Genomic DNA, 21,536 nt, shown 5'->3' with positions numbered 1-21,536 from the left:
TGCTAATACATATCACCAGATAATAATTAGGCTATATTTATTTACAAGATAACCTCTCTGATTTTCTTCAAAGAGTCAAGAGTACTTGGTACTCTATTATCCTTTATAATTACTTTATTACATATGCAAAAACATTTATGTTAATTATGTTTTAAAATATTTATCCGTGATATGATAAAAAAAATTCAATGAATTTCAAAATGTTGTCATGCTGCACTGCATCGTTATCCTTCTTCCATATAGACAGAAATAGGTACACAATCATTTACAATTTTTTAAGGAAATAATTTTAGAGAATTTCATGCTAGTTTTCTGTATATTATACAAAATAATTACATAAATGTTTTCTTTTCATGTTATAAATATATCGCATAGAGACAAAGTGAAATGATGTTGGTTATATTCTGTAGACATATTTGATTATGAATTTTAAACTTGTTGCTTTTTTGTAAAAAAATAAAATAAAATATGGATCTCAGATGACTTTAACTGATTGATAATATTAAGAGATATTTAATTCGTCAATGTATTACATATAAACATTAAATACAAATGTAATTATAGTTTATGAATTGATTAGTAATTTATGTTAATGCAATTCTTTTTTGTTAGAAAAATACACGTCTTACCTTTGACTAGTCATGGGGACTAATATCGGAACACGTGTTTGACAATAAACGATAAATAAATAACTATATTACATTTTTACTAAAATGAACCGAATAACAAATTTACATATTGAAATCAATAAAAATAAATGGAAAAGATAAGTTTTATAGCCATTATGTTTCCATATACCGATTTTGTTGGTCCCACACACCTATGTTTTGTACCACTATATATTACCTTATTCACAGAGGAAAATAATGTAGGTGTCAAAATTGTTTGTTTGCAGTGGTTTCGATAGAGAGGGATTGAGCTTCTCTTTCATAGCGGAAGAGAATACAGGAAATATACAGTATTACCAGTTCAAATTATTACTTAATTCATTTTAAAAAATATTTTAATATAATTTTAATTTTAATTTTCTATTTTAAATAATAATTTATATTTTATAATGATAATAATAATTTTATTTAAACTAATTATTTACTCATAATTTATTTGAACTTAATTTCTACCCATTATTTTAAATAATAAATCCCAAAAAAAATTATTTTTTATTATCATAAATAAGAAAAAATTGTTAGTTGTTGGACTAGTGTTGAAATCTATAACATCTCATTCTAATAGTATAAGACTACTAAAATAAGACGTAAATAAATGAGAACTTACAAGTAATTTGAGACTACTAGTACGAGAGATCTTATCCTTGACGAACCAAAAATCCTATTGTTTTTTTCTTCAACCAAACATTGAATCTCCTGAAAAATGTCCTCTCTAAGCTCACACCGGTTAAGGTGATCATTGCAAAAGAGAAAACAACACACAACATACAACACAGGAGCAAGGATAAGCTAGAAACCAAAGAAATCATATCACATTTATAACATAACATACATAAATTATTTATATCACATACATCATTCCAAACATCTTAACCTGTAAAGACCTTAGACTTAATTATCTAGATTAGTATGAATATGTAGCTATGGTAGTTCGTGTACTTGTTGTGGTGAAAGAGCTGGCCCACCCCAAGCTACCACACAAGGTTAATTCGTTATCACTCACCTTACGCCAAGAAAAAGCCCTTAGACTAGGACCTCCTGCTATTCTCACGACATGCTTCACCCCTCTCTACTTGAGAATAGGTGATCATTAGAATGTCAGGATAAACTTCAAGACTGAGTTTCCCATATTCATACTCACAACCTTTGAAACAATCACTAAGAAATTCCTCCTTGGAATTCTCTTCCACACCACTTGAAATCATACTTTGAAACCATACTTTACTTCCATTTGAATCACAACTCAAGTCTTTGATGATTATAAAATCCATTACGTACTCATACATAGTCCCAAGTAATTCACCACATCTTTTAAATCAAACAAGAACAAATAAGAAAAGAGTAAACTAAAACCTGGACCATTCGCTCAGCGCACGTCATTCGCTAAGCAAATAAAACTGACAATGCTCCCAGACCCCAACAATTTGCTCAGCGCACACCATTCACTTAGTGAATGTCCTTAGACAAACAACCCACCTCTATCACTACTCGCTCAACGAATCCACTCGCTCAGCGAATCCACTCGCTCAACGAATCCACTTGCTCAGCGAGTCTGCATAATTCTGCAACACCAAATCTGCATAATTACGCAACCTACACCAAGTTTATCAATTCCAACTATTTTTCCCAACTTGTAACTCTTCTAGATTGTATTATATACCTAATTATACTTAACCAAGATTGTCTAAACACTTCTAACCTAAATCTAAACAAAGAAACTCAAAATCTCACCCAAAAACTCATCTTAGGGACCCAAATTGAATTCTACCATTTGTGACACAATTTCAAGTAAATTATGGGCTCTAACAAGTTCCAAATGACTTACCAAAACTACCTAAACTAACCATTTGCACACAAAACTCCAAACTCCAATTTTCACCACTTCACTTCCTTCAAATTGAGTTCTAACACAAATAGACTATACTGCATCCTCATTATCTACTGACAATTTAGATTTCTACCACTTCCAAGATGTTCAACCTGCATCAAACCAGTTCATAACTAATCTCTAGTACCTCAAAACAGTTCACCTACTCTTGCTCACCAATTTTCTACTCAAAACCCCAATTTCAACCAAATCCTGTTCAACTAGTATTAATATTTTCCTTCAACAATACAATTAACACAATTCACTTCATCAATATCAAATTTCATCATCACAAACATACATACAACAGATTAACATGTATACAACATTCATTATCACTCAAATCATCAATATCACCAAATTAGTTCAATTATCACTAACACAATAACATTTTTCATCCAAATAGTTTAGTGGTCATATACCATTAAACTTATACCACACACTTTAATTAAAAACAGTTATCTAACTTTCCTTACCTCTATCCAACTCGCACAGCTCTAGAAATACCCCGACCGAGACTTGCACAGCAAGGAATTTCTAAAAAGGAACACCTACAAATCACTGATTGACGATTAAAGAGAAACCTTAGAACCTCAATTGAACCAAGAGACAAAAAAGAGAGAGTCTTGATTCATGCAAAACATAAACGTCGTGCATTATCAAGAACCCTAAAATACCAAAGAAAATGGTTTTTGACTTACTTGCTCTAAATAACAAATTGATCGATTGAGGTTGTAGACCTTGACGTCGTGATCGTCTAGGCACCTCCTGATCATCAAATAGATGACTTGAGATCAAGAACTCTTAAAGAAAGGATAAAGAACTCTAAAAAAGTGATTTCTAGAGAGATGATAGGTTTTAAAATAATAAAACTTTTTATAAATAAAACTATTTATAATAAAATCGTATAATATTAGTTTCACTATTTTTAGACTACCATTACTTCGTTATTTTCAGGGATTTTACAACACCTAACGCTTTTATAAACCAAATAATCACAAATAAGTTGACCAAATTTTATTTTATTTTTGAAAAAGGTTCTGTACGAGTTTCTCCATTATTATGGAGTTGTTGAACTTTATTATTTCAACCTAACACGGATGAATTGATGAGGCCTACTTAAATGAGTTCAACTATTTCATTTCTTAGGGATTGACGGGAAAGAAACCTATATTTACAAAAATTAAATATACAGAAATTATTATACCAAACTCCAGAACCCAGGACTTACATATATTCTTTATAATGGATTTCGGTAAGAAAAAAGAAGAGTAATTTATTTAATTTTAGAAAATTTAAAACTCTTTTACTATAAAATATATTATTTCGGAAGTAATTTAAAAGAATAAGTAATAAAATGAGTAAAAAAAATAATAATAAAATTAAATAATAAAAATATAATAAAATTAAATAATAATAAAAAATTGTTTATTGAGAAGAATAGATCAGATATGGGCTACACATTTCACTTGCTCCTTACACCTCACGTTTACTTTTTACACCACAAGATTATTGACACCTAATATATTCTTACATTCATCCCTCCTTGTTCCGTTTTTACCCACTCCACATACATTCTATTCCATTATTACCCCTATTTTTAATTACCATCTATATTTTACACAATTCTTTTAAAATCAAAATTATAAATTATAAAATTTTACAATATTATTAAAAATTGTAACATCCCAATTTTTCATAGTATTTAACTACTATAGGATACATCATAAATATTGATATTACACAACAGTTAATTCAAGGAAAACATATAAATTCCTATTACAATTATCCATAAATAATTTATAATAGAAAACTTTATATGTATACTACAGACATACTATAAAAATATGTCTTACAATGAAACAAAAGAAAACTTTTAAAACAGAAGGAAAGGTAGGAACGTCCTACTCTAAACTTCAGTTCCGCTACCAACTAGCACCTGCTCCCCGGAGATAACACCTAAGCTCACACCATAAGGTGATCATTGCAAAAGAGAAACCACATACCAAAGACACACAACACAAAAGCAAGGGTAAACTAAAGTGTCAAAAGATTATACATACATTTAAAAAGAACAAACACAATACACATGCATATTATAAATCAAGCAACACAGAAACTAATTCCTTCAACTTTGAAACCTTTACTATCGGATAAATGCATTGACGTTGGACTCATAAGGAACCTGCACCCGTGTATGGTGGAGCAACCTTGCTCAGAAATAACAATAACCACATCCTCAACCATACACCAAGGTTAATCCATCAAACATATATGACCCTAACCAGTGATCATAAACTAGGACCTCCTGCTACTCTCCACGACATAATCACCCATCTCTACATGAAATAAGGTTACTGAGAGTGTCAGGATCATTCCCCAATCTAGGAGTTCCTACTTCAATACATAACACAACATAACCAACTTTGGATATTCCTCCTTGGAATTCCTTTCTCACATGATACTTGAAATTCACACCTCACATTATTTTAACATCATTATCACATCTCATACATAATCATATTCATAACTTTATTTCCATACAACATTATAAATCAATTCATATTTCAAAATAATTATTATAAATCAACCATTCAAACAATGCCATACATTGAACACACTCACTCTAAGAAAATATATAAAAGCTTAGTTGAAAATCTAATATTTTCGCTCAACCACTAAGTTTGTTCGCTTAGCTAAAGCCCACTCGCTCTGCGCACCAAGACTCGCTGTGCGAAAACAGAAACAGTGGGTTCTGCTCACTCACCTCTTGCTCAGCGGGGAGTTCGCTCAGCTAGAAGTGTTTTGCTAGCTCAGTGGGGAGTTCGCTCGACAAGACTACATAGTTCTGCAACATTAAATCTGCAGAATTTGCATCCCTCAACTCCTCATGACCTATCCTATGCATATTTTCCAACGTCTAACACCCCTATATTGTATTCTAGACTCAAATATACCTAAATAAACGTTTCTAAACCAACTTAAACTTATTTTAAATTGATTAATCACAAGATTTCAATCCAAACTTAATCAAAACCTCACTTTAGAGACCAAAATTGAATTCTACAATTTCTAGCTCATTTTTAAGTAACTTAGAACTCTAACAAGTGAAAAATGACTTACTAACACACCCAAAATTTTCTATTTGGGCACAAAACCATTTATTCAAATTATCACTAGTCCAAACCCCTAAAAACTAGTTCCAAACCAAATTAAACTCCATATATCAACCACCAAACATTATTTTATCATATTTCCTCCATTTCAACATCAAAACCAATTCTAAAATACCAAATAACTAACCCCCAAACCTCTAATTTTCCTTCCTAACTCTTATATCAAAATTCACTTGTCAAAACCCCCTTATTTGAACTTCAACCTTCTAAAACAATCATATTGACCCATACCAAGTTTCCTAAGCAGATTTATACCGACTCATGATGCTAACAAACTTCAAATGACATACAAATAAACCAACAATACCAGATTTCTCCAACCAAACACTATCTTACTCAGATGCACATCAAAAACCCCCATTTTAACTACCAAAACTCCTAGATTTTCAACTCCTTATTCCATAAACATTACAACACACATTCAAATCAGTAATGCAATATATTTACATACAAATCCATACCAAAATATCATCCAATATACCTCATCTTAGCATTTCATCATTAACCACTCAAATATACTCAATTAAAGTAGTTAAAACTAGCACAACAACAAAAATTACACCAACTGAGTTTAATACACAAATAAAGATCAAACTTACACCACAACTATCAATTAAAGAAAACTCTAGTTTCCCTTATCTTAGTTAGAACTACCCCGGCTCTCTAACACCCGATCGTTGCTCCTACTGCAAGGAAAACTCTAGAAATACCTATACATCACCAATTGATGATTGGAAAGGAACCTTAAAACCTCAAATTGACTAAAAGTTTTAGGAAAAACCCTTCTTGTACATGCAAAAACATATTTACATGTAAGATCAAAGCCCAAGAATAGAAGGAGAAAAAGGGATAAAAACTTACTTGCTCTATTACTGAAATTGATCGATGGATATTGAAGACAACTTAGCGGTGATCACGTAGGAACTTTTCGATCGTCAAACATATAATCAGAGAGTAAGAAAGTGTAGAGAGAAGGTAGAGAAAACTGAGAGAAAGAGTTTTAGAGAGATAAACTGTGTTTTAAGTAATGAGACTAGTTTAGAAACTTTTATTTATAATATTGAGTTATTTTAAAATATTACACTTAGTCTCATTATATTAATACACCTATCAACTTTAATACTTTATTTTATAAGTTTTTACAAAACAAAAATTATGAATGCTAATTCTTGGACTTATTTGATGATTAAACTTTTTATTTATTTAAAATTTAATAATTTTAATTATCATGTTAAGTTTTGAATTTATTTGATAATTAAATTTATTCATTTAAAATTTTAAAAAAAGTTAGTTATCATATTAAATCTTGAATTTACTGAATAATTGAAATTTGTATTCATTTAAAATTTAGAAATTTAATTATCATATTAAGTTTTGAATTTAATTGATAGTTAAAATTTTTCAAGTAAAGATTTTAAAAATATTAAAATTTCAAAATTAAAAGAATTTCAACCTACAACTAGCTTGTTGAGTCCAAATAAAAATTTTAAAAATACTTTTCTTATTATTTCATATTTGTTTGTTTAGTTTGATTTTTAGAAAAAAGAAGCAAATATTCTAAGAATTACATTAATTTTGGATACCTAATTAAAGAGAATTGTGATTGGACGAATGTGTTCGGGTGCTAATACCATCTAATATATAATTAAGGTTTAATGTCTCCGTAGGTCCCTATTTTGGTCATGAATTTCAAATAGGTCCTCGTCATTTTCGGCGTATCAATTGAGTCCTTGTTTTTGTAAAATTGAATCAATTACAGGCCTGCCGTTAATTTGGACAAACGGCCGTTACGGTATTGGTTAGGTGGCATGGTTGAGTGCAGTAGCTAATCAGACGTGGCATTTAAAACGGTTTTTGTATTAAATAATTGGTATGCACGTCTGATTATTCAGTTTTGGGTAAGGGCATACTAGGAAATTTGAAAAAATTCAAGGCCAACAGGTTTTAATTGACGAATGCACATGAGATTGAGGGAAGAAATTGAGGGTTTTTAATATTAGGGTTCGCGTGAGAGGCCAAAAATGGGATCCTAAGTTGGATCCAAAAATCAGGTGTATCTTTGTTCGATTCGAAGTGGGAGGGTGCGCGTTCTTTGTTCGATTCGAAGTGGGAGGGTGCGCGTTCTTTGTTCGATTCGAAGTTGGAGGGTGCGCGTTCTTTGTTCGATTCGAAGTTGGAGGGTGCGCGTTCTTTGTTCGATTCGAAGTGGGAGGGTGCGCGTTCTTTGTTCGATTCAAAGTAGGAGGTCGAAGTTGTAGTTTTGCGACGCAGCTGGGTGTAGTGCTTGTGGTTGTTCGAAGAGAATGTCGAAGGAGCACTCTTGGTATTCATCGAGTTGCAGTGCCAGGCGGAAGGAAAATGGTACGCCTTCACCGATATGCTACTGTGGTCAAAGTTGTGTGGTGAGAACTGCCAAAACTACGAAGAATCGGGGCAAGCAATTTTGGGGATGCTCCAAGTATAAGGTATGTTAGATTCAACTCAACCTAATTAAGTTCTGGTACTGTTTGTGAGAAGAAGGTGGTACTCCCTAATGAAGTTGAATGCTGTCTTTACAGAATGGTGGTGAGGAAAGTGGTTGCAACTTCTTCGAATGGTGCAATGATATTGGTGGTGACGAAAGGGGAAGTTTGTTCAACAGTGAAGGAAAGAAAGAAACACTAGTGAAGAGTGAAGACATGGATAGTACTAGGAAAATGATACTGAATTTACAAAAATCAGTTTTCATTGTTGAAAAGTTGATGAAGGTGGTGATGTTGTTGGTGTCTGTTTTATGTGTAATACAGATAGTTTTAGTTTCAATGTTGATGACGAAAGGATGATTCCTTGTAACTTTGTTGTAGGTTTGGTCTGTTGTAATGAAATTAATGAAATGAATGAAATGGAAGAGTTGTTATAAATTCAGTCCATATACTGTGTACAAAATTACTGCTAAATTACACAATTGTTATAATGCTAAATCATATTTATAGAATAAGCAGTTTCAATTTATAGAATAAGCAGTTTCATTGTTGAAATGCTAAATTACAGCATTGTTATCCTGATCAGACCACAATTTGATTGTTACATTGCTGAGATACTATTGCATAAGCAGTTTCATTTGATAGCTAAATTACGAGCGCCCTCTTAGCTCGCTGGACGAGCGTCCACTACGGGTCCTCGCTGGACGAGCGTCCACTGCGCGTCTTCGCTGGACGCGCGTCCACTGAGCGTTTTTTCTACCGTGTGTATCGCTCGTCAAACTAGGTCCCTGTTCCCTAGCGTTCGGTTTAGTCGTCCTCCCTCGTGTACCACTCGTCCACCTACGTCCGTGCTCAAGACCTTTCGGTGTGGTCGTCCTCCCTTGTCTAGCGCTCGTCCAACTACGTGCGTGCTGAAGACCGTTCGGTGTGGTCGTCCTCCCTTGTCTAGCGCTCGTCCAACTACGTCCGTGCTGAAGAGCGTTCGGTCTGGTGGTCCTCCCTTGTCTAGCGCTCGTCCAACTACGTCCGTGTTCAAGACTGTTCGGTCTGGTCGTCCACCCTCGTGCATCGCTCTTCCAACAACCTCCGTGCTGCAGACCGTTCGGTCTGGTCGTCCTGTATCGTTGTATATAAGACGTTCGTCCAAGAAGGAAATTGTAATATAACCAAAACATTTTAATACATCCAAAACAGTTCCTGGTCATTGACAAAATAGTTCCTGCTCATTGTAATACATCCAAAACAGTTCCTAGTCATTGACAAAATAGTTCCTGCTCATTGTAATACATCCAAAACAGTGTAATACATCCAAAACCATACATAGTTGGCATCATTGTAATACATCCAAAACCATACATAGTTGGCATCATTGTCATTCATTAAATTACATAGCAGTAAAACAATCAACCTTGTTCCTTAGACTATTACATAACCAAAGTTCCTTAAACTTGGCATCATTGTCATTTATACACTCATCTATAGTTCAGCTTCCTCATCATTCATACACACTTCAGATAATTGCGATGATGGCATGATTGGTTCTTGGGTTGCTTTCGGGCAACGACTCCTGTTGTGCCCAACCTCCCTACATATCCCGCATCTCTTCCGCAAACCACCCTTGCTCACTCGTGAATCATCCTTTCTTATCTCCCACTGCTTCAGTCTTCTTTTCCTTTTAGGTCTTCCAGGCATAACCTTTTTCCTAGGAGGCATGACATCCGGATATGGTGTTAGGTCCCACATGTTGTTGCCGTTGATGGGATATACGATTGATGCATTCGTTTCTTCATAGGTGGACTTTAGAAAGCAAGCCGGAATGAACTGCTGGCCATCAATATTAAGAAACTTCATTGCGGCAAGGGAGTGACAACATGGAATTCCTGTGATGCTCCATCTCCTGCACGAGCATGAGAACTCGTCTATGTTTACAACAAATTTTTCTCCACTTTGGGAGACGTGTCTTACTTCAAACAGTTTGTGTGCTGACCAGCTATAAAGAAATAAAAAATTTAAACAACACATTTAAGTGTCTGACATAAAGTTTACCAAGGAATGAATAAACATTTATGAAGTTATGAAGAAAGTTACCTAGGTATCCAATTCTTGGTTGCTTGGGATTCCTTTGTAAATCTGGCATGGATCTTTGGACAAATTGGTCCTGAAAATGATTGTATCTTAGACCTGTTTTTTGCCCATCTTTGCATTATGTATACCCTAATTTCTTCCAGCATTGTTATGATTGGTTTAGTCCTGGTGTGAACCAAGACACTGTTGAAAGCCTCACTGATATTGTTGACCAATGTGTCACATTTTGGTGTTGGACTGAATCTGGACCTTGACCAATATCTACAACAGATGATATATACACATGTTAAAACTGCAACTAATATGGACAAACATAAAATAATATACAAAGGGCAAAAATAATTAATACAAATTGTCAACCTTGGAGGGATGGCAATCAAATGCTTGAATGCGTCTTCATTTATATCTTTAATGTTTCTCATCTCCCTTTCCCAGTTTTGTGGATGAGTGGCAGTAGCTGCCCTCCACATCAGCTGTTTCAGATTTTTACCAGGAAATCTTTTCCTAAAGTTTGAATATAAGTGTCTGACACAAAATCTCTGGTCAACACCTGGGAGTAACTGTTGTATGGCTGGTAGTAGACCCTGTGGTGTTAACGTAAATGATTTATCACCATATCAAATTAATGAACCAATATACGAAAGAAGCAATTTAAATATGATTATTACCTTTTGTTGGTCGGAGACAAAAGTAATTGAAGAACACACTTCTCCACCACCAAGATCATCAATCAAAAGTTCCAAAAACCACATCCATGAATCTTTGTTTTCGACTTCTACCACCGCATATGCAATGGGCAACATTTGATCATTTTCATCCCTCCCAACAGTCGTCAACAGCTCACCACCATAATTCCCTTTCAAAAAGGCTCCATCTAATCCAATTATTGGCCTACAGCAAACAAAACTGTCTTTGCATGCCTTCAGACAACAGTAAAATCTCTTGAAAATTAACTCACCCTCATTATTCTCAACATGGACCTTAACTGTAGATCCTGGATTTCTTTCCAACAACTCATGCGCATAATCATATATCCTCTTATATTGTTCATTAAAGGACCCATCAATTTCATTAGAAGCAATAGCTTTGGCTCTATAAGCCATAGACCTTGATATACCTATGTTCCACTTCCTTTGAACTTTTTCACGAATATCAACACCCTTCATCTTAGGATTTTCCTGAACTGTTTTCACCAACTTTTTGCTTAACCACTTGGCGTCAACTAACTTCAGGTTGAACTCCCTGCTGCATGTATGAATGTCTTTTTTAGTTCTCAGCTGCCATGATTTTACAGCCTCCATATAACCAAAGTATATGGTCCATGGGCATTCTCCTTTTGCACCAAAGCACTTCATCCTCAATCTTCTCTTGTCATTTTTTACAAACTTTATATTCCTCCCATTTTCCAATGCATACCCTTTTACAGCATCTAAAATATCTTGCTTTTCTGCAAAAAAAGTCCCAACTTCCCATGTAAAGTCTACCATACTTTTTGGCATACAAAAAATACCAAACCTCTCATAACCTTCACTGTCATTAACCTCTTCATCACTATCTGTTGCACTAAGAAATTCCTCAGATTTCCACTCAAAATCTGACAATCCTCTATCGTCATGATCATCACATTCAACACTGACATTATCACGGTCATCATCACTATCATAAAGACTTTCTACTTCTACGTCTACTTCGACATTACAATCTACATCACCATCTATATCACATTCAACACTCACATCTACTAGGCCCTCTAAGCACTCATTAATTCCATGTACATCACCTTCTTCAGTAGATGTACTCCAACTACAAAGATAAACTTCATCCTCCACGACTCCTTCACACACATTCAACTCTTGCTCTTCTTCAACCTCATGCAACTCTTGTACGTGACCATGACCTTCAACCTCTACTTCAACAGCACCACCATCTTCTTCACCCTCGTTCACCTCTTGTAAGTCACCATCAACTACACCATTTACTTCAACACCGTCACCATCTTCTTGTCAAACATTCACCTCTTGTAAGTCACCATCAACTACATCATTTACTTCAACACCGTCACCATCTTCTTCACAAACATTGACCTCTTGTAAGTCACCATCAACTACACCATTTACTTCAACACCGTCACCATCTTCTTCACAAACATTGACCTCTTGTAAGTCACCATCACCTTCACCATTTACTTTAACAGAATCACCATCTTCTTCAACCTCTTTTTGTACTGTACCATTACCTTCAACTTCTCCTTCATCATTAGTAATGTCTTCAAGCATATGAATGACTTCGGGATCAGAAACTACATGGACAACGTATAAGTGAACTTCACCATTAAGCCTAGCTAAGTTAGCCATATGCATGGCACCTCTGTCATCAATCAATTGTTCCAACCTATTTTCCAACATTAAATCCCCTCCTAAACAGTACCATAAATCTTTAAAATTCTCATATCCTAAACTTTTGACTACACTGACAACCACAAAAAAACTCCACGTGTCAGGGTCAAAGGACAAAGTTGTTGTCTCCCCTTCATACTTTAGGGTACTATCATTAATGAACTTTCCTCCATGGTGGAACACACACACAATAGCGTCCTCCATTACGCACAACACAAAATAAATATATCTACAGACCTATTATGAAAACATATCACGACAAAAAAAATATATATTAAAACAGGCACAGAGATCAAATAACTTTAAACATACGCACTCAAACAAAGTCAAATAACTTTAAACATACATGGGGGACCACCAAAATGCAATCAAAACCAGAGACCAAACCATACATCAATGGGGGACCACCACAAGTGATTGTAGTTTCGATTGAATAAAAACGAATACAATAAAGCAGAAACACTTACCTTCCTTTAGATGAACCTCCACTGACCACGTGCTTCAGCTTCTTGCTTCCAACAACAAAAGGACCCACAGACACCGCCCACTGCATGCACTCTGCCGCTTCAGTCTCGAACTTACGATCGCGATTTTTGGCCTCTCACGCGAACCCTAATAATAAAAAGGTTTAATTCTTTCCCCAATCTCAGTTGCCCTTTTAATTTTTTCAAATTTCCTACTTTGCCCTTACCCAAAACTGAATAAACACACGTGCATACCAATTATTTTATACAATAACCGTTTTAAATGCCACGTCTGCACTCAACCATGCCACCTAACCAATACCGTAACGACCGTTTGTCCAAATTAACGGCAGGCCTGTAATTGATTCAATTTTACAAAAACAAGGACTCAATTGATACGCCGAAAATGACGAGGACCTATTTGAAATTCATGACGAAAATAGGGACCTACGGAGACATTAAACCTATAATTAACTTATGGACTAGTTCCAGTTTCTAAAACTTTTTTATTTTAGATTTTTACATGATTTTCTTATTGAAAGTATAAAAGAGACCCCTTTCCGTTTTTAATATATAATTTCTTTTACTGTATCGTCACGATTTTCGATTTTGGGTGCGATAATAATATTATCATATTGTCTGACTATAATCATTTGGTTTTAGTTTTCATTTTCATTTTAAAAATAATGATTTTGGTGTATTTGGTGCGAAAAGATGAAATTATCTAGAAGTTGAACATGTATTAAATTTATATATGTAAACTTTTTTCAGTTTATAAATAATTAAAATTTTAGAAAAATAATTAAAATTTTAGAAAAATAATTGCATTTTACATATTCTGAAAATATGAAAAAAATAATTAAAAAAATTTTAAAAAATTATATTTTAAATTGGTTATTTCGAAAATCAATTTAAACATGAAACTTTTTTTATTTGATTAGTCTAGAAAAATATTTATTTTTTTAATCACCATTAATGTAAATTATATAAGAATAGGAATGTTTATGAAATTGGGTTGAATAATTCTATTCATGATGATTTCAAATTCAATTCACATAATATTTGTGTTATAAACAAATTGTATTTTATATATATATATATATATATATATATATATATATATATATATATATATATATATATATATATATTCGTGTCTTAAACTAGTTTAGATAAAGGGTTATATGGCTTGATTTATTAATTTATTAGTTTATCTCAAATCTTGAATTAATTTTTATAAAAATTATTTTTATAGAAATTATTATTTCAGCATCTAGGATCTCAAGAATCATCTAAAAGAGACATATAATATTGTTCTTTATTTGATATACAATGGATGTTTGCACTGTACTATTACAAAATATTGACCTTATCAACACTTTTTGTATAAAAAACACATTGGTCTGAAAGTTCATAAGTGAAAAAGAAATTGCACACGTTTATAAAATTTATATGTAAATAAGATATTTCACAGCTTCCTGCTAGATTTGTCCCTTATGAGTTGGAGAGACCGAGAAAGTGGTATAGCCCCTGTAAAAGAAAAGAAAAATAAAAAATCCTTTCCTTTAAAATTTAAAATAAAAAGATAAATTGTCAAAAATAATAATGTAATAGAAAAGTCAAAGAATTAAAATCAGTACCTTCAACTTTTTATCGTGTTATTCCGAGAATATTCTTCTTTCGTCATCTTCTTCTTCTTCCTCTTCATCTTGTTTTTCTTGAAGATTGTAAACATGTTTGATGTGTGATATCTTGTACCAATCCTGCCCAACTCCTGGCTTGAATCTTTTCCATAATTCAGGACAACCACTGATTCTTAAATATTCAAGATTTGTGAGCTGATGCATGTTGTCAGGCAGTGACAACAGATTTGGACATCTGCTAATACTAAGAATTTTGAGATAAATTAGAGTTGGTAGCCAATCGGGAAGCTCCTTAAGATTGATGCAACCATCAATAAATAAGCTTTGTAAAGAGTTTGCAGATCCTTGAATCCACTGAGGCAACGTGACCAGTTGCGGCAAGTCTTTAAGAAAAACATACTTTAACCTTGAACAGGGGATTTTACTTCCAATACCCATTGACAATTCCAACTTGTCGCACCCAGAGATAATCAAAACATTTATATTTCTAATGGCCTGAAACGACACCCACTTTAGACTTTCACATCCAATTAAGGTTAATCTTTGAAGAGTGGATAGTTGTATACCATTGAACAATGACTCCAAATTATTACAATAACTAATATTTAAAATTTCTAAAGAAGTCAAAACTGCAATGTCTTTCTCTGGAAAATCAACTTGTTTGGTGGTTATACGAAGATTCCGAAGGCTGATTAGATTTTTCATTCCTTTGGGTAGTTCTTGTAGCTCTACACATCCTAAGAGATCCAAAGTTTGCAAATTTTGAAGTTCGCAGACTGAATCAGGGAGTCTCCTGAGTTTTTTACTATCATGGAGATTAAGATATCTTAAATGTTTCAACTCTCCAATAAAGTAAGGCAAACTCTCGAATTCAGAAGAATATAATTCTAAAATCCTCAAGTATTTGCATCTTGACACCAATCTAATCAAGAAAGCTTCATTGTTCATTTCCAGCGGAAGGTACGCACTTCTTAAACCCTCGTGAGGAAAAGCTTGAGCAAGCAAATTATTTTCCATAAAGACTAAATGTCGGGCATTCTCAGAATTTTTTTTATTGCGGAGATCTATTCTTTCAAACTCACCTTTTGCAATATGAACTGCAAGATCATACACCAAGTCATGTAACGTAAATGCGGAATCGCCCCCCAAGTCAACATACCCTGAAAGAAAAGATCTTGACCATAGCTCATACAGAAGATGATTTGAAACATCCACCATTGATTCACTGTCCTTTGGGGGCGGAAGAAAACCAAGTGCATCCCACATGGTAGAAATTTGAGAACAACGAATAGTAACATCCTTAGGGAAAAGGGAGAAAAGAGCAAAACAAGGTTTTAAATATGAAGGGAGTTGATCGTAACTTAGTTTGAGAGCAGGCAAAATGCCTTCTTCATTTTGTTTTAAATTCCAAATCTCATTTTCTCTTATAGACTCCCACTCTTTCTTATCAAACCTTGAGAACAATGAACTCCCAACCGTTTTCACTGCTAAAGGTAACCCACCACATTTTTCCACTATTTCTTTCCCAATCTCCAATAGTTGTGGATGCTTGTTTTCTTCTCCATCATCAAAAGCATATTTCACAAATAGAGAAAGAGAATCCTCTTCAGAGAGACATCGAAGAAGGTACAAATTTGATGGTTTAGTGCGCATTGTGGCAGCTACTGCATGACTACGAGTGGTCACTAGGACTTTACTCCCTTTAACACCCACATCTATTATTTCCTTCAACTCATGCCATCGTGCAGGATTCTCGTTCCACACGTCATCCAACACAAGCAAGAACTTCTTATCTTCAAGTATAGTTCTCAGAAGGTTTTGAAGTTGCTCCGTCTCAAAGTTATTGAAGTTTTCCCGAGTTGGGTTTGGAGCAGAATTGAGGATTTTAATGAGCACATTCCTAAGTTCAAAATCATTAGAGACACATACCCACCTCTTCAACTGAAAACAACCAATGTTTGTGTCATTGAAGACCAACTTAGCAAGTGTGGTTTTTCCCAAGCCTCCCATTCCAACAATGGGAATAACAGAGAGACTTTGGCCATGATCATCTTTCAAGAGAAGTTTTATTATTTCTTGTTTATCATGTTCCCTCCCGATAACATTGGAAGGGTTTACATGAGAATGAGTCATTTCCCTCATGTGCACAACACGTGTATCATGGTCAATGATTTGAAGGCCAAACATGTTCCTATCAGCTGCAAGTTTGGCCAACCTGGTGTTGATGTCTTGAATGTGATGTGCCATTCTAAGACGATAAACAACATGATTACTTGATGAGAAGAAACGGCGTACCTTTGTTGAGCAGCTACCGTAGGTGTTGACAACATGCTTCCTTAATGCTTCGCACTCAAAATCATCGACTATGTCTTCAGCATCAGAAAACACGCCCTTGACCTGTCTCAGCCATTCACTCAGCGCACTGCTATGCGAATTCTTCAGCTCAACATCTAAAAGCACACCTTTGATGAGTGCCATAGTTGCTTTCATCTGCTGTAACTCACTATGTACACCAAACGCCAAAGAAGCTTCTTGAACGGCAGGAGTGGCAAGCTTCCCAATGAGCGATTCTGCGAAGCTGAAAAGAAGTGATTCGGCCATGAGTTTAGGAAGAGAAGAATGCAATTGGAAATTTGTTGTGAGTACAATACTTGGTTGATCAATCATTTCAAGGCATTACGGTTTTTATAAAAGTCTGCTGCAAAACTTCATTTGTTTTAGTAAAATACGAGTAATAATTGAAGTCTAGTCAATGGAATTGTAATTTTATATATACCATGAGCTGGATTATGGATGTTTGGTATATTGTATATTAGCACACAAAGTCAAAGACATATAAAAGAGTGCAATTTGACATATAAACTCATTTTCATTGCTTCCGCTAAATTTTTTAATTATTTAATATTAGAGTATAAATCACCCTTCATTAATACTAAAAAAATAAACATGTCATCATGTAAATTTATAGTTAATTATAATGAAAGCCACGATTTCATTTATTTTTTAAAATAGATAAGAAATTATTACATTAAATTGGCTTAATTAAGTTTTATGTCTATTTTGAATTTTAGTTTTTATTTTTTGTTTATCTATTAGGTATTTAAAATTTTTATATGTTTATATTTTTTCAATTAAATCTCTATTCTTTTCTGTTAATTAGATATTATCTTGTTCCATAGTTTTTTTTATTATCTCTATATATGTTAAGAATTGTGGTTAAAATAACAATAGTGCAATTAATGTAGAATATGAACAACTTTTTAATGTATTGGATAAGAAAGTCGTCATACTTATTGCTTTTATCACCAACGAACGAGCAAGAAATTGTTTTCATCTATTATTAATGAGATAATTTTTGTTATCCACAAACGTTTGTTAGGGTTAATTTAGGATTTTTCTTTTTGACATACAATTACGAGATACTGTAGCACACTTTTTTTTTAAGGTTAGAATCCGGTTCTTATATATATTTTTTATAATCTTAGATAAGAATTTTATATTTTATATTATTTTTATAAAAGTTTTTATTTTTTAAGTATTATAGGAAAAGTATATTGGAATTGAGTTTCCAACAAACCGAATGTTGACAGCTAAATTTTGTCATTCAATTTTTCCTAACTTTCTGACAACGCAATGTGTTAACAAATGATTGGTTCATTTGAAATTAATTTTTCTTCGGATCACGAAAGTGTTATAAGAGTAAAACGCTTAGAATTTCGCACAAGAGAAATTGTGCGAAACATGAGTGATTTGTATATGTAGTTGTTATTAAAAATAAGAGATCATTGTACATAGATGAACAAAAAAATGTATTGTACCAAATTTTGTGAATGTTAAAAAAGATGCAGCTTTATTTTCCTTCATTATTGTGAATGTTATTTGAACTGTTATTCCCTTTGTTATTGTCATTGTCAAATGAGCTGTTTATTGTCATTGTCAAATGAGCTATTGTTTGGAATGTTAATAAACAAAGTGTCCAATGTGATTGAGTATCATCCATCAATAACGAGATATAACAAAATTGTATTGCATTTCAGGCATGTGTAGGCCATGTAGTCCCTTGTAATCGATTACAACGACCATATAAACGATTACACGTACAAAAATTTAGTTTTGTAAAAAAACTTGTATTACAGTACCCAACTGTGAGAACATCACTCCCCAAAGGCAATTTAAGTTTTTTTTTTTTCAAATTTCTTCAATAGATGAGACTTGTTTTTAGTGTTTAAGTATGAGTAGAGCCTGAAAACTAAGGTTTGGGCAGCCCATGGTGGACGAAAGACCCAATGTTGGTGTGATGATCATGTTAGCTAAGTCTTGAAACTAGTTTAGGCCATTTTGTCCTTGTTAATCGATTACAAAGGTCTTGTAAACGATTACACGAACAAAAATCTGGTTTTCTACAAAAACTTGTGCACCCAACTCTGGGCACATAAGTAGCCAAAGATATTTTTCGTAATTTTTTCATATTTCTTGAATGGATGAGACTTTCTTTTAGTGTTTAAGTGTGAGTAGAGCCTAAAAACTAAGGTTTGAGCAGTCCATGGTGGGAGAAAGACCCAATGTTGGTGTGATGATCATGTTAGCTATTTTGTCCCTGGTAATCGATTACAACGGCCCTGTAAACAATTATACGAAAAAAAAATATGCCTTTGTACAAAAACTTGTGCTGCAGGACCCAACTGTAGGCACATAAGTAGCCAAAGAGATTTTTCGTAATTTTTTCATATTTTTTTCATTGGACGAGACTTCTTTTTAGTGTTTAAGTGTGAATAGAGCTTGAAAATTGAGGTTTGGGGAGAAAGTTAAGAGCAAAACAACAAACAAAGGTCATAACTAACAGGAATACATAAAACATTAGCTTTAAGGATTAACTGTACCTACTTAGATGTCCAAAAATTACAAATTAGTAGTCATTGAAAACCTTTTTCAATCTATTTTCTAATAAAAAAGAATCACATCATTTGGAGGTCTGTGGGAAAAGTTGTGATTAAAATAGTCGACAAAGATCAAAGTTGATAGCATGTTATCTTATACGTATATCTTTCCTTCTTGTTCACAGATCTATTATTTATCGAAAATGCCTTTTAAAATTTGTACACTGTAACAACATTATATGTCATATTTCTTAATTAATAAAATGAAAAATATTCCTTTGACACTCTGAAAAATGAAAAATTAGGTTTATTTTGGGTCAATTTTTCCATTTTTTGACCCAAGAGACAATAATTAACTTTAATAGAGGATGAAGTGATTGAAATTAGTGAATGAAAAACTTTCTTTAATTTTATCATAATTGTCTTGCATAACAATGTCTGAAACATAGTTGACATTATTACTACATCGAACATTAAAAGTAATAATTAACTAATCATTCCCCATAATGGTGTCCAGTTTCACAACGAGGTCGCCACCTGTTCCTAGTTAGATTTCTCCTTCCCTATGGGGTCTTGGTGGTTCTTCCTGTGGAGGTCTATGTGGTTCTTCCTTGAAGGTTGTGCTTCAATATGTTCTTCATCTTCATCTCCTGCACAAGCAGTAGAGGAAGTACCTATTTGGTTATGGCTTTCAACAAAAAACAAATGAGTTATCATAAGGTCCGCCAACATCGTGGGTCGAAGGTGGAGTAGGGACATAAGTTCCAAACAAGTTTGGCATGCCTAGATCAGAGAACGATGAAATAAAATGTCTTCTTGCATCCATACTTGCCTCTGCATGAAGAATGTTTTCATGGTCCCTACTTTTATGGAATTCAGGAGAATGAAGATGTGTCGATGTCGAGGCACGATGCATCCTAGGGTCATTCAACATTTGTGGAATGGACAAAAACAAAATTGCATTCTCAAAACACCAAAACATGTACTCGCTTGTGTGGACAAGTGGCCCTAGAAGTGGAATTCCCATCAATATTAGGTCACACTTGTTGTTCCATACGTCTATTCAGGAACATGTTGTGATAGGCGAAATTGTAACTTGACCCGGTCTGACTAGTGCCATTTAACAATTGCAAAACAAATTAAAGATGTGCATGACGTCCACAATGCCTGGTCTCTATAAGCTTGGGCATGAATAATTGATTTTAATCCCTCATACGGAGCCCATGTAAACTGCATCAACGGACCATTATTGTCTGATTCATTTTTTTATCAAAAAAGATTTAAATGACAAATACAATGTTACCTGGTTATGTTCTATATGGTCTAACCTTGATCTGTATCCGATTAAATCATTGTGGGGAACATTTCGAAAGGTCAAAACACGACCTCCGCTCCATCGACATACAAGTGAGAAACTAAATTGCAGTCGCGAAATTGGTGCAATAAAGGGCATACGAAACCATGCCCACGATTGTAACAACGATGCACAATCATCCATGGTCTTTGAATGTCAATTTGTTGCTCTACACATCTCCCTGTACAACACATCTAAACAAGCTACCCCAATTATATCGTCGAGTTTTGCAAATATTACTTAAGAAATTTAAGTACATTAAGTGTACTTTATTACCTGTTATATCAGGCATAAGAACCCCTCCAATTAGTCCTAAGATATATGCCCTTGCATGGGCATGTATTTCGTCTAGACTTGAGTCGTCATGTAAAGGCAACATATTTTTCTGCAACCATTTAGCTTTACCGTAGATCCAACGAGGGACTCCCTCTTAATCGGTGTAATCCCTAACAACGGGTCATTCTCCATAATGGGATTGTGGCAAGTTTCAACAGATTCATCAACCATGTTCACATGTCTTAGCAGCTTGCAAACATGTTCATCA

At 33.9% G+C, this 21,536-nt stretch overlaps 2 protein-coding genes across 2 annotated transcripts; both read right to left on the bottom strand.

Moving 5' to 3' along the window:
* Positions 1-9,649: 9,649 nt before the first annotated feature.
* On the bottom strand, positions 9,650-10,748 carry LOC108324442 (uncharacterized). The gene is made up of 3 exons (XM_052874578.1): positions 10,619-10,748; positions 10,262-10,519; positions 9,650-10,163 (listed from the first exon to the last, which is right to left on the bottom strand). The coding sequence occupies exons 1-3, from the start codon at positions 10,726-10,728 to the stop codon at positions 9,650-9,652; spliced, it is 882 nt and encodes a 293-aa protein (XP_052730538.1). The 5' UTR covers positions 10,729-10,748.
* Positions 10,749-14,411: 3,663 nt separating this feature from the next.
* On the bottom strand, positions 14,412-17,397 carry LOC108324443 (disease resistance protein RGA2). Its single transcript, XM_017557392.2, has 2 exons — positions 14,759-17,397; positions 14,412-14,648 (listed from the first exon to the last, which is right to left on the bottom strand). Exon 1 carries the CDS (start codon positions 17,360-17,362, stop codon positions 14,777-14,779), a length of 2,586 nt encoding a protein of 861 aa, XP_017412881.1. The 5' UTR covers positions 17,363-17,397; the 3' UTR covers positions 14,412-14,648; positions 14,759-14,776.
* Positions 17,398-21,536: the final 4,139 nt, after the last annotated feature.

Source organism: Vigna angularis, chromosome 3 (genome assembly GCF_016808095.1).
Source record: "Vigna angularis cultivar LongXiaoDou No.4 chromosome 3, ASM1680809v1, whole genome shotgun sequence".
In the NCBI taxonomy this organism is placed as follows: domain Eukaryota; kingdom Viridiplantae; phylum Streptophyta; class Magnoliopsida; order Fabales; family Fabaceae; genus Vigna; species Vigna angularis.
The sequence above is the reverse complement of the archived record's forward strand: the minus strand, read 5'-3'. Positions and strand labels throughout refer to the sequence as shown.

Excerpts from the sequence above, each read along its gene's own strand:
- LOC108324442 (XM_052874578.1), bottom strand. The coding sequence starts at position 10,728 with ATGTGGAGGGCAGCTACTGCCACTCATCCACAAAACTGGGAAAGGGAG. Across the intron at positions 10,520-10,618 it reads TTGATTGCCATCCCTCCAAG|ATATTGGTCAAGGTCCAGAT; the intron begins GTTGACAATTTG and ends CATCTGTTGTAG. Across the intron at positions 10,164-10,261 it reads ACCAAGAATTGGATACCTAG|CTGGTCAGCACACAAACTGT; the intron begins GTAACTTTCTTC and ends ATTTCTTTATAG.
- LOC108324443 (XM_017557392.2), bottom strand. The coding sequence starts at position 17,362 with ATGGCCGAATCACTTCTTTTCAGCTTCGCAGAATCGCTCATTGGGAAG.